We start from the raw sequence: 12,626 nt of genomic DNA, 5'->3' as shown, positions 1-12,626 counted from the left end.
TTCTAGACTTATCTCTAAAATTTTGGGGGGGAGGGAGGATGTAGGGGGTTTTGTTAGTGTTTTGTGTGTGTGTGATGTTTTGTTGGTGGTAGTGGCTGTATTGAGGGAGGGTGTTTGTTTTTTTTTAAGACAAAGGTTGTGGAATTTGGGGGTACTTAGCTGCTTCAGCGTTATACTCTGAATGTAACAGTAGAAATTCTTCTGAAGAGCTAGGCAAGAGATCAGCATTTTCTGTTGACTTCATAGGAACTTTGATAAACATCTCTGAAATGTGGTCAGTTACTGAAATGTCTTGGTATGGATTTTGAGGTCTGTTATTAAATAACTGAATTTCTAGTCTGAATTTAAGTGTTAGGAAGATGTTAAAAGTCATATATCCAGTAATGGAAATCATGCTGGAGTGGTACCTACTCGATGATCCTGAGACGATGGAGCTTGCGTGGTGTGATGGACAGGGGAAGGGTCAAGGACTGAACATGCGCAGTGCAGAGGAGATTCTACAAATTGTTTCTGCTCACAAAATCTCCATTGAGCAGGTGAGGACTTGGCCAGCTTGGTCAGCGGTTTTGACAGCATCAAAGGGCCTGTTCCAGAGGGTTGCATAACTTTCTACTGTGTATTTATTTCTAAGCCAAAAGAAGGCGTCATGCATTATCTAACTGGAAGAAAGCAGATGTATTTTGGGTATGAAATTCAAGCAAGCTGACAAACACAAGCATAGTCTTGAGATGACTCAGGTCAGGATGCCGCTTTCAGAGAAGAGATGACCTATGCGTTTACCAATTTGTCACCTCTCCTTGTGCTGTAGTACTTTTCTGATGGTGTTTAGTGCATTGTTCTGCATGGGACGTGCATATACTGAGAGATGACAGAGAGAGTCACGGAACGCAGGGGCTGAAAGATGCCTTAACACATGCCCTGAGTCAGCTCCTGCCCTCGCATCCAACCAACCCTGCGAACACCTCTGACGTGTGTGTCTGACCTGGTGTTACACTCCTCGTGTGACAATTATCCTGCAGCATTCAGAGTTGGTTTGTGTTTCGTTGTTGTGGTTATTAGGCACTTCTGTGTGCCCTGTGACTGTCTCATTACGTTGCTGTCTGCTCCTTGTCCATCTGTCTTGCACTGTAAGGAACCGTTGGTTACTGTCCCCTCTAAAAACTACTCCCCTATTTGAAGATTGTGGCACTCCCTTTCCAGGTTAAACAAATGCAGCTACTCTCACTCTCCTTAGAGGGTCTGTTTCCCATACGTTTTATTCTGGATTTTCTGCAATATCTCTACAGTCTCTCAAATCAATCTTTCCTTTTTGTTTGCTAATTATCACGGTTCTCGAGGTTTGAAACAGTAATGAAGACGCAACTTGAGAGTTGAAGACTCAAAACCCTGGTGTGGGTGTACAGATAGGTGAATGACTTAATTTGACTCATAGGTGACAGTTCGAGATCAGGTATGTAAATAAATCAAAGAGCTGTTGCAGAATTTAATTCCAACAAAGCCGCAGCATGCAGCGAGCTCTTGGAGGTGCTGCTCTTGTCTAGCTCTGTAGAGTCTCCCGTGTCTTCTGGGTAAGGGACTTGGAGCTCATAGCCTGTGGCTTGTCCTGCTAGAGCAGGTAAAGGCTGCCTTGGTACTGGTTTTGGGGGTTTAAGAAGGAGGATGGTCTTTCTGCTGGCCCTGAACTTTGTGTCTAACTCCAACCATCCTTTGTCCCTCTGCTTTGCGCACTCCTGCTTGTTTTTAAGTAGATCCTCTCAACTGATTCCTGCTTTCTAACCAGAGCCGGGGAGAAATGCCTTTGACTTTGGAAGCACTTACACAAAAGCCTGAAGAGCCCTGAAGAACGAGGCCTGAGCTGAGCTACTTCAGTTGGATGCTACTTTCACCCCATCAGTGCAGTAGACTAGACCTTAACACAGCACCTGAGCTGACACCGCACTGCTTACGTGTGCCTTGTACAGATGGATTACAGTCAGTTTGCTGTCTCTCTGCTTTGCCCAGTGTTGCTACAAATGCTTTCCAGAATGGCAGGAAATCTAGAAGAAAGATTTTGATTTTTTTTCCCTTTTATTTTTTTTTGAGCTTTATATTCACTGTTGTCAGTCTATGAAAATTACTGACTTGTGGCTTGTTTCAAAATATTCAACCCAAAGCCCAGTGAAGTAGAAGCGTTGACCTTGACCTTGACAGATACCAGCTTCAGCCTCGCTATGTAATAGCTGAGGTCGTTTGCAGTGCTGTGCAACGCAGCCCAAACATCAGAGGGATTAGCAGTTCCTTTATACCAACGTGGCAGTGAATCTTACTGTGACACTAACAGATTTTTAGTTGAAAGCTTTGGAAATTGCTCTTGGTGGTGCTTTTAATTTTCTCTTTTTCAGCCAGTTTTGTCAGCGGCTCTAATCCATGCACAGCCTGACAGTCAGCACTTACTGTTGCAGAAATTAAACATTTTCCATGTGTGATTTGTTACTTGCTTTTGTGACAAGCAAAAAAACTTAATCTGAGGTAGCAGCATGCTGTTTGCTCCCAGCATATTTGTTTGTAACTGGTCCAATTTATCTGATTCAGGTGCACTGTGGCCAGGTATGAAACCTGAAAGTGGTTTAATTCAGACTCCATCTACAAGTCAGCACAGTGTTTTTACCTGCACTACAGGGTTAACCACAAGCCAGCCCAGCCCAGCACATTATTCTTATTCCATTGAAGGTAACTTGGCATGGTTTTTATCTGCATCTCTCTCCACCTAATTGAGTCCAGATACCACGAATAGAGAGGCTTGCACGTTCGTTCTGGGTTTGCGCATGCTTCTTTATGCTTTGCCTCTTCTCTTTGTGCGTGTGTATGTGTTTGGTTTTGTGTTTGCCTCATACCTCTGTATGCACCAGGCTGGCTTGTTGGTGCCATGCTGATGGACTTAACAGGGTGAAGAGCAAATGGGAAGGGGAGAGGAGACTAAATGTTGTGTTCTCGCATGCCTTTACTGGGATTGCTCTTGCAGCTCAAACTCTTTGTTGGTGGTATTTAGCTTGATGTCAGGAAATATGCTGACACTGGATTTTTTTAAAATTTTTTTTTAATTACTTCTGGAGGTAGATGGCTCTTATGTATTACACATACACACACACACACAGGTTGGTAGATCTGCTAGAAAGTTAATTTCTCAGTGTAGAACTAGCCTACAAATATTCCAGCTGCTGGCAGTGCCACATATAAGAAGCCAGGTGCTGAATTTCACCAGCTTCCAAAGCAATTTTTAGGGGTGAACGTGCCAGTTAGCTGAATAATGGAATATTGTTGCTTATGGCAAATGTGTGCAAATTGATACTTTTTTTTTTTGGCAGGATTTTTGCCATTTATGTTTGGCTGATGAATTGTGAAAATTTGTCCCTTTCTCTGTAGTTTTTAAAATACATTTCAGGACTTCTTAATCTGTTTCTTGTGTGATATTTTCATAGAATAATTCAGGGACTTCAGGAGATCTTTAGTTCAGCCTCCTGCTCAGAGAAGAGTTGATGCTGAATTCAGAACTAGGTTGCTCAGGGCTTTATCCAGTTGGGTCTCAGGAACCTCCGAGGATGGAGATTTCACCAATTCCAGTGCCTGACTGTCATCGTGGTGAAACTTTTTTCTTCTTTTTTCTTCTGTCAACTTGGAACATCCCATCTTTCACGTTGTGACTGTTTCTCTTCATCTCCTGCTGTGCACCTGCAAAAAGAGCCTGGCTCTGGCTTCTTGATAACCTCCGTGTGGGTACCAGGTCCCCCAAAGCCATCTCTTCCCCAGGTTGGACAGTCCCACTCCTCCCAGCTGCCCTTCGCAGGACACATGCTCCAGCTCCCTGACTGTTTTGGTGGCTCTTTGCCAGACCCACTGAATTTTATCAACATGTTTCTAAGTCCTCGAGTCCCCAGATGGAATGCCGTATCCAGATGTGGTCTAATGAGTGCCAAGTAAAGGGGAATAACTCTTAAAATTAGCAATAAGTTTTAGCATGTCTTTCACTGATAGGAAGGCTATGCAGTATGTTGTGGTACTTGCTCAGCTTGCATCATGGTGACAGTAAATGGCCCGGCTTAATTTACTTTTGACGTTAGTAACGTGAGCAATACAGCACTGGAGATCCTACCTTCCTTCAAATGTAACTCTCCTCCAGGTACTCCCACTGGCAGAATGAAGTTACAGTGTTTTATAGCACCAATTCTAATTGCCAAAGGTCAGAAATGGTCCTACATAACGTGACCCCCCGCAGGTTTGCCACTGATGTACCACAGCGAGCGAGCACGTGAATCCCGGGGGACCGGTGAGGTGACAAAGCCGCCGTCAGACCTCGCTCTGCAGAAGGATTTTAAACCATTTGATCCGTGCTGCTGTGAGAATGTGTGATTTGAGGGGTTTCCCTGCAGGCTGCTCTTTGAAAGTGTCAAAAAGTCACCTGAATTGTGTAAATGTTTTGTTGAAAAACTTTTTGCAAACTGGCAGGAGACTCTTCCTTTTTCGGATTTGCTGCGTTTCCTTTTTGTCACATTAGCAAGGAGCCCGCTGAGGGCTGGTGCAAGGGAGGTGGTGGAGAGCAGGAGCTGGAAGGGTGGACAAAGTTGCTTTGTTAGTAATCTCTGGAAAACCTCTTTTCTCTCCAATTAAAAGAGTAGGGTGCTACACAGTTGTACGATGCTGCTGTCCCACCGGAGGTGTATTTCAGTGCATGGATACGGTTTAGTCTGCAGGTGCTGGACTGAAGTAATGGGATATTTGAACCCTGGTAAATGGTCGGGTGTGCTTAGTGACTGAGAATTGTGCTTTTTGTACTCACCTGAGCCATGGCCATGGTGGTACGTCACAGAGGCGGCTTGGAGTGACGTGGGAGGAATGGCTACTTCTTGCCTTGCCTCTTCCTTCCCTGTGAGAGCAAAGCAGCCAAGTGAAACATAAACTGCATTAATTGCAATTTCCCTTCCTGGCACATGAAGCAGGTTGAAACAGCTTTGAAAACAGCTGAAGCAAAACTGAATGGCATGAAGAAGGCAGGGGAGGTAGGGATATAAGGTTTGAGGATAAGGTCTGGAAGTGGAGGAGAAAGAGAGGAGAAGAGAAAAAGAGTCACAGCAGCTTCAAGGCAATACTTGTGTTTGCTCATCTTTTAAACCGGAGACCATGAGGTGGTCCCTTTTGGCACATCCATGCCGGATGGTTTTGCATGTTTTTGACCCATTCACAGGTAAAAGGAACTGACCCACAGCACAGAAGGAATTGGTTAATCTGTGTAGTGGGAGCTGTTGGTAAAGATCTGATGTGTAACACCATATAAAGGGTAATTATAAAAGAAATTTTGGAATCAGACCAGAGTTAAGGTAAACAATGAAGTTCATATGAGGGAATCTGTGTTTTTACCAGAATCCCAGCACTTGGAATCTTTTTTCTATGGTTTCTTAACTTCTGTTACCTAGCTCAGTGGAGAAGCAGCCTCTTCAGAGCACTACAGATGAGAATCGCTTTGTTTGCTCTCTGTGATAATCTTTCAGAGAGGTGGTAGAACGATCTGTCTTCTAGATAGTTCATCTCCTCCGGCTTCGCGACAGGTTTGTTCCGCTTTAGCGAGAATCTTTTCTGCAGTGCTGCTCTTCGCAGTGCCCTGGGAAGGGACACTTTCTTAAGGTAATAACAGCCTTGATCGTTTCTGTAACTTGTATAGTTGGAAGGAGTTTTATTTGGAAACTAACCCCTGTTCTTTAGCAGTTGCTTATGAGGAGTATCTGTGATGGGTACCTTACTCAGCTGTGCTTCTAGTAGCTGCATAGCTACTGTAGGTACTTGACTATCTTCATTACAGTTGTTGCTGTTCAGTGCAGCCTTTTTCCCTTTTTCTAAATGTTCTTCTCCCAAATTCTCTCCCATCTGTTTTTGAACACTGCTGTTCCTATCTACGAGGGGATTCCCAGGGGCTAATGACTTACCTTCGTTTCTGCTTCCACAGAGATGCCGCCCTTCACATTTCTCACCTCTTGTAAATACTGTGTATTTCTGCACCTCTTTTAAGATACATTTCTTTTGTTTTTCATCTTTTTTGAGGCATATTTTGGATCCATTCCTCTTTCCAGGAGCTGTTCACCAGGTAGTATCTGTGCTTGCCATAACACAACATATATTGATTAAGAGTTCGTGGCGGGGTCTGTTTCCCTGGGCTAGAAAGACTGAAGCCTTCAGAAGCTTGAGTTCTTCAGTCTTGGGGTGAATTCCACATGGGTGTTATTTGCAGAAAGTGAGGGCTTTTCTGAGAGTGATGGTAAAGTAGGTGATACTGTGGATTTCTGCAGGTCTTTTCATAAGCATCTCAAAGTGATTTTTGGTTTTATTTGTGTGCAGAGAAAGAAAAAGAAAATATTTAGCAAAAGAAAATATTTCTTGTGTGGCACCTGTTTTAGTACATCCTGATTTTGTTCATACTGATTTCCTTATTTTTTTTCACTAATCCTTGAGGGCCCCAAAACGTGTGGAGTAATGTTTAATGGAGTGGACCTGTGGCTGTAAAAGCACAAAATCTGCTAAGTGACTAATGCTCCCAGGTGGTGCTCTAGCAGCCTCTTCTGTGTTTTGGAAGAACTGAATGCAGTGACATGAAGGCTATTGAGCATCTGAAAATTCATACTAACAACTACATGTCTCTAATAATTTGTCCTACAAGCTGTTGACAAATTATTCCAGAAAGTCTCCTACAAAAAACAGTTGTAGTCTCCCAGGGATATGGGGAGATACATTCGCTTTCTCTGGTAGGAAGCACCCTTTTTATACTATTTGAAATAATTTTACTATTTCCTTGAATTTTTTAATCTAATTAGACTAAATATGCTGAGTCCAATGCAGAGAGAATTTTTTTATCGGAAGCAATTTAAACACATTCATATCCATTTTACTGATTTATTCTGATTAATTTTCAACTGCTACTAATTGAACATTGGAATTTGATCATTGTCTTCTCAAAACTTTTAGTAAACATGTGAAACCATTTTAATTATACTCCAATTGCTTGGAAGGCATGGAGGAAAAAGGTTCCTGAAACATTTGAAAGTACTGTTTTTAAAGCTCTGCTAGCTCTCCTTCCCTGTAAGCCCAGTTGAAATGTAACTGGTTCCAAAATACACCCCAACTCTTTTTTGGCTCTTATAAGCGGAGTGCTGCTGGAAGCACGAATGCTTGCACATAAGCCTAGTAAGTACTTATTTAACAGCTTGCATTGGTCTCGTCTCTTGTGCTTTTCTAGAAGCATTTAATGCAGTAATTCTTAATTTTGCAGCATCAACTACCAATGCCAGTCCAGTCTCTACATCCTCAACTGTTGTCAATATCTCCATGTCAGCAGTAGCCAGCATCTCACAGGTAAAACTTCCTCCTTGTTATATTTATGTGCAGCATCTCCTTCACCTTCGTTACTCAAAACTAACAAAGGAAGGCCAAATATTTGCATTGCTTCAAATGGAGCCCGATGGGTACTAGAGTTACAGAGCTCTTGCTGTCTCTTTGACCACGATGCTTTTCCCTTTGGCCTTCTCAACAAACTCACTTCGTCTGTTCAAAGCTGTTTCCTTGTCTGCAGATCGTGGGCTGAATCTTAAACAGGGTACTGAGATCTCTGCAAGAGAGATGGTGGAGAAGAAACAATAGAACTATATTGAGAACCAAACCTACAGGGAGGATTATAGGTGGATATTTTTTGAATGCCTTTGTTCTTCCTCGGCAAGCAAAGGAAAATGGGTTGTACACAAACAAAACAAACCAAACCCCAGTAAAGTAGGAGATGCATTCTGATGGTGCTAGAATAAAACAACGTCAAAAAGCCCTGCAGCTAGCACAGAGCCCTTCCCCCTGACTGTGACCTGCTGTGGGTATTATAACACTGTCAGCAGTTAACTGCCATTCTGAATATTTAGATATACAAAGGAACCCTTCAATGTCACAACTTTGCAGAAAGAGAATATAGGAAGTGTGGAAAATACAGTGGATGCACAAAAATCCTTGTATGCTTGTGCTGTTGCTTTTTAAGGTTCTTTCATTAACATAAACTTGCTTGGAGATGTAAGGGGGAAAAAAGCTTTTCTTTCAGTAGTGCAGGCCAAGATACCTGGCTCAGTAATCCAGGTTGGTCTTTGAGAGAATCGGGAGTGCACAGTGTCCCAGAAGAGTGTGATGTGACATTTGGGTTGGCTGGTTTCTTTACTATCGGTGGCAGAAATTAAAATCCTCGAGCACAGCTTCAGGTGCTCAGTGATCTCCTAAATGAGTAAATAATCTTCATAAATGGATACCTTTCATCACAGCATGCAAAACAATTGCTTGCTGAAGTCAGAAGATGAGTAAAGGCAGTTTATCCTGTAGCTCTTGTGGCACCTATTGCACCCTCAGCCAATGCCAAGACCACTTTCTGTCACTGTCGGTACATCTGGTATCAGAAAGTAAAACACAAGACAAAACCACAAATTCCAGAGCACAGACAGAGTGGACTGATGCTGTGGCATCCACTTGATACTCCCCTGTTACTGTCACATCATTCATAATGAATTAATTTTTGAAGAAACTGGAGGCAGAGGAGCAGCCCTGTGGTTGCTGGCCTCCGGTCTGCAGAACCTGCCTGTGCCGGGGCCATGGGGAGGTCAGATCTCTCACCCCTTTTTGGGATGTCTTACATATGCAGGAAGAAATAGCATAAAGTCAGACTGTGCTCTTGCTGGGATTTCTCTTTGACCGGCGTATTCTAGCATAAAAGTCATCTTAGTATAGAATGTTTTCTGAAACAAGTGTCCTATCATAACTAATCTTTTCCTCTAACAGGAATATCCTACGTACACGATCCTTGGCCAAAGTCAGTACCAGACGTGTTACCCAAGTTCTGGCTTTGGAGTCATAACACCAGCAGAGAGCAACACGGAGAGTACTGCGTTAGCAACAACTACGTATCCAACCGAAAAACCAAACGCCATGGTGCCTACGCGGACGGTGCAGAGACATTCCTCCGGTAATGGCTGGATCTTTAACAGGGTGGCTGCAAAATACCTGTGATAAACAGGACAGTGTGCTGATATGGGGAAAACTTCTATCCAAAAAGTAATTGCAGCGCCTTTGCGTGCTGGTCTGGACAGGACATTTGCCTTCCATTGTCAGACTGGTGTCACTGGTGTGTGGAGTATTATGGTTATCAAACATTGGAACAGGCTGCCCAGGGCAGTGGTGGAGTCCCCATCCCTGGAGGGATTTAAAAGCCGTGTAGATGTGGTGCTGAGGGACATGGTTTAGTGGTGGCCTTGGCAGTGCTGGGTTAACGGTTGGACTCAATGATCTTGAAGGTCCTTTCCAACCAAAACGATTCTATGGTGAGCCAGCCAAACTTACGTATCGGAAGTCATACTGCTGCGATTTCAGGAGACACCTGCCACATGCTCTGAATGCCTTAAGGAGAGGGAATTCCAGGGGTGACCTGAAGAGTTGCCAACAGCAGATCCCTGGGGACCGTTGATTCTGTCATGTGTCGGGGCTGGGTGTTCACTTGGGCTACAGGGCAGTAGATGATATCCAGTCTCAACAGCTCCTGCTAGCTCTTTCCCCTCCCACAGCCAGGTATTCAGATTACCTGACAGCCATGGCATAGCTGCCAGTCCCAGTTATGGGCGTCCTGCGGGACTGCTCATGCATCCTCAAGAGCTGTAGTTTGGCCATCACCTCTCAATGAGTTGGTTTCTGGTGTGCCCAGGAGGACATCCTTTCCTTTCTTCTGCTTCATCATGTAAACCGTGTTTGCAATGACAGCTGTTCTGCTGTGCTTCGCGTGTGACCGTATCTGCATCTGCGTAGCTTTAAGTTACCCGGCGTTTATCAGGGGGAGAAGATTTTGGCTGGTAAGCGAAGAGGTGTAGAAAGTGGATTGAAAAGGTTTAATTGACTATTCTAGAGAAGTCACATCCTTGACTGGCCTTTTCCACTCATGCCCTGTCATGTACCAACCGCAGTGGTGTTGACTAAAATTTCCTCACCAAAAATAGTTTTCTAAACTTAGCAAGGACAAAAGCAAAGGCTTTGTGCTTCGTCTGCTGTCTTACGCAAGTAGTTACGAGATTCTTCCTGTGTTGTCAAACAGTTTCAAATTGAAATCTGCTGCCTGTTGTGGGTTGGTAGACTGGAAAAAAAATACAGATTCCGTTCATTTTTGTTGGTGCCCTGGGTGTGGCCAGGATGGAGTTAACTTTCTTCATAGCAGCTCTGCTGGTGCTGTATTTTGGAGTCATGGCTGAAGCAGTGTTGATAACACACCCGTGTTTTGGCTACTGCTGAACAATGCTTGTACAGCATCAAGGCTTTCTCCCCTCCACACCCTGCCCCAGCAAGCAGGCTTGGGGTGGACAAGAAGCTGGAAGGTGACCCAGCTGGGACAGCTGACCTGAGCTGACTGAAGGGATATCCCATCCCGTATAATGTCATGTTCAGCAATAAAAAATGAAGTAGAGGGAGAAGCGTGGGGTGGGGTTTAGCTTCCAAGGTGGCTCTTGCTTGGAAATTGGCTGGGCGTCAGCCTGCTTGTGAGAGGTGGTGAGTGATTGCCTTTGCAGCCTTCTCCATCTTCCCAAGTCCATCAGTAGGACCTGAGCTCTGCCAAGTCCTCAAACTCTTTCAAGCAACCTGAAAGCAGGGATGGGTGGCTGCCAGCGAGCAAAGCATACAAACTGGTAGTCTTGGACTCAGTGAAGTTCCAGACCTCTCTCACCTTTACCTTATGGGATGTTACAGACAGGGGATGACAAACACCACACTGTCATGTTGTAAATCAAGAAGCATGGTGCTTCAAGCACTTGCCCTGTTTCAGGAAGCAGTTGCCCTCTAGTTGGGGTGAGCAACAGCAGATTTACCCATGAGAATTTGTTCTTATTTGATGTTGAAAACTTAAGAAATTGACCTGTTATCTCAAGGCACTGGCCAGGGAATGGCTCAGTTGTTAATGTTTTCAGTGCCATTTTCTTAGCTCAGAAATTCTCCAAGTTCACCATTTCGCATGAATGTTCATAGGAATTGCAATGCCTCGTCTTCAAGACCCAAACTGATTCAGGCTCTTTCGAGTCCCATGTGCCCTGTGCCTTCCCACTACAGTTCTGGTCCTGTTTCTGAACTAGTTAGGCAGACATCTGGGATATTAACTCTTCTGCCTGAACTGTTAATAAAAGATTCAGAGAGTATCTCCCATCATGGTTGTAATATTCTGCACATCAAAGCATTGATTTTTTATGGTGGGGTTTTACTCTTTCCCTGGGAAGAGTGTTCTTACCAGCAGCAGAACAGGCTCCGTAATGTCTCCCCATCAGTCATGGCCATGGTGCTTGGCCAAGTCTGTGTCTCCAGGGCCGAGATCATCCCTGGTATTCTTTACTAATTCTTGGATTGGCCAATGGAGCTGTAGTCTTAAGTGTGTTAGCACGCTCTGGATTTGTGTGTGATTAACACACTCCACGTAACTCTGTGCACTGGCTATTGCTAGACTGTTAGTCAAAAGCTTACAGTGCCAGAGGAGTGAGTAGTGTTTGTGGAGGTGGAAACAGCATGTGTTGTATAGTGTTGCTTGACACAAAAGGCATTTGACTAGTCCAGAAAATCTGCGAGGGAGAGGCCTCGTTAAATACCTCCCTTTGTAGACTCATTCCAGACCGAGGGTTTCTGATGCTCTCTTGAGAAGTATTAAAAGAAACAATTGAGTAATAAAGCAATTCCAGCGTAGTGAGACGTCTGAGGGGTTACAGGCCTTAGGATGGAGGGTGCTCTGTCTTTGGCTTTGTACTGCAGGCAGGATGCAGTAAGTAGCTCAGTCCTGGTGGACTGAATTGAGGAGACAGAGCTGTTTCGAAATGATGGGACAAAGAAATTATGTCTTATGTTCTAATAAGGGTTCAGCTACTACTGCATCAATAAAGCAAGATAACATCTTACCTTTTGCAAAGGAGGTTTGTGGCCAAATGCTGTTAAGCTTTTTTTTGAGACATGAGGGGTAAGAGCTGTGTGATTTCCTTCTTCTAGGAGATGCATCCACAAGTCCTTCATTATCAAGAGCAACAGCAAGTAAAGAGTTAGATGAGCAGGCAAGAAAAAACATCCCTGGGAAGAACAGGGGCAAGAGGAAAGCAGATACCTCCTCCTCACAGGACAGTGAACTGGAGGTAAGTAATAATCTTGTTTTCTACAGGTAGCATTGCAGAATGGTGTGGTGGTAAAAGTCCTCCTCTCTTTCTTTTGTCCTGTCTCCATGGAAATGGAAGGTGATCATAGAATCATAGAATAGTTGGGGTTGGAAGGGACCTTTAAAAGTCATCTAGTCCGACCCCCTCTGCAATGAGCAGGGGCATCTTCAACTAGATCAGGTTGCTCAGGGCCCCGTCCAACCTGACATTGAATGTTTCCAGAGATGGGGCATCTAAGTGTCTCACCACCCTCGGCATAAAAAATGCCTTCCTTACATCTAGTCTGAATCTCCCCTCTTTTAGTTTAAAGCCATCACCCCTTGTCCTATTGCTACATGCCCTACTAAAAAGTTTGTCTCCATCTTTCTTATAAGTGCTCTTTAAGTATTGAAAGGCCACAATAAGGCCTCCCCAAAGCCT

General features: G+C 44.1%; 1 protein-coding gene across 2 annotated transcripts in view; it reads left to right on the top strand.

Annotated features, from left to right (window-relative positions):
* EYA3 (EYA transcriptional coactivator and phosphatase 3) overlaps positions 1–12,626 on the top strand; it is a 64,280-nt gene that overhangs the window by 38,845 nt on the left and 12,809 nt on the right. The window contains exons 7-10 of one of the 2 annotated variants that reach the window (XM_068417616.1): positions 2,572–2,709; positions 7,292–7,374; positions 8,824–9,007; positions 12,046–12,185. In XM_068417616.1, coding sequence (XP_068273717.1) covers positions 2,572–2,709; positions 7,292–7,374; positions 8,824–9,007; positions 12,046–12,185 — 545 coding nt within the window. The remainder of the gene's footprint in view (positions 1–2,571; positions 2,710–7,291; positions 7,375–8,823; positions 9,008–12,045; positions 12,186–12,626) is intronic. The other variant, XM_068417617.1, reaches the window with a different exon arrangement.

The sequence above is a fragment of the Nyctibius grandis genome, chromosome 24 (genome assembly GCF_013368605.1).
Source record: "Nyctibius grandis isolate bNycGra1 chromosome 24, bNycGra1.pri, whole genome shotgun sequence".
Classification (NCBI taxonomy): domain Eukaryota; kingdom Metazoa; phylum Chordata; class Aves; order Nyctibiiformes; family Nyctibiidae; genus Nyctibius; species Nyctibius grandis.
Note: the sequence above shows the minus strand (reverse complement) of the source record. Positions and strands in the feature narration are given on the sequence as shown.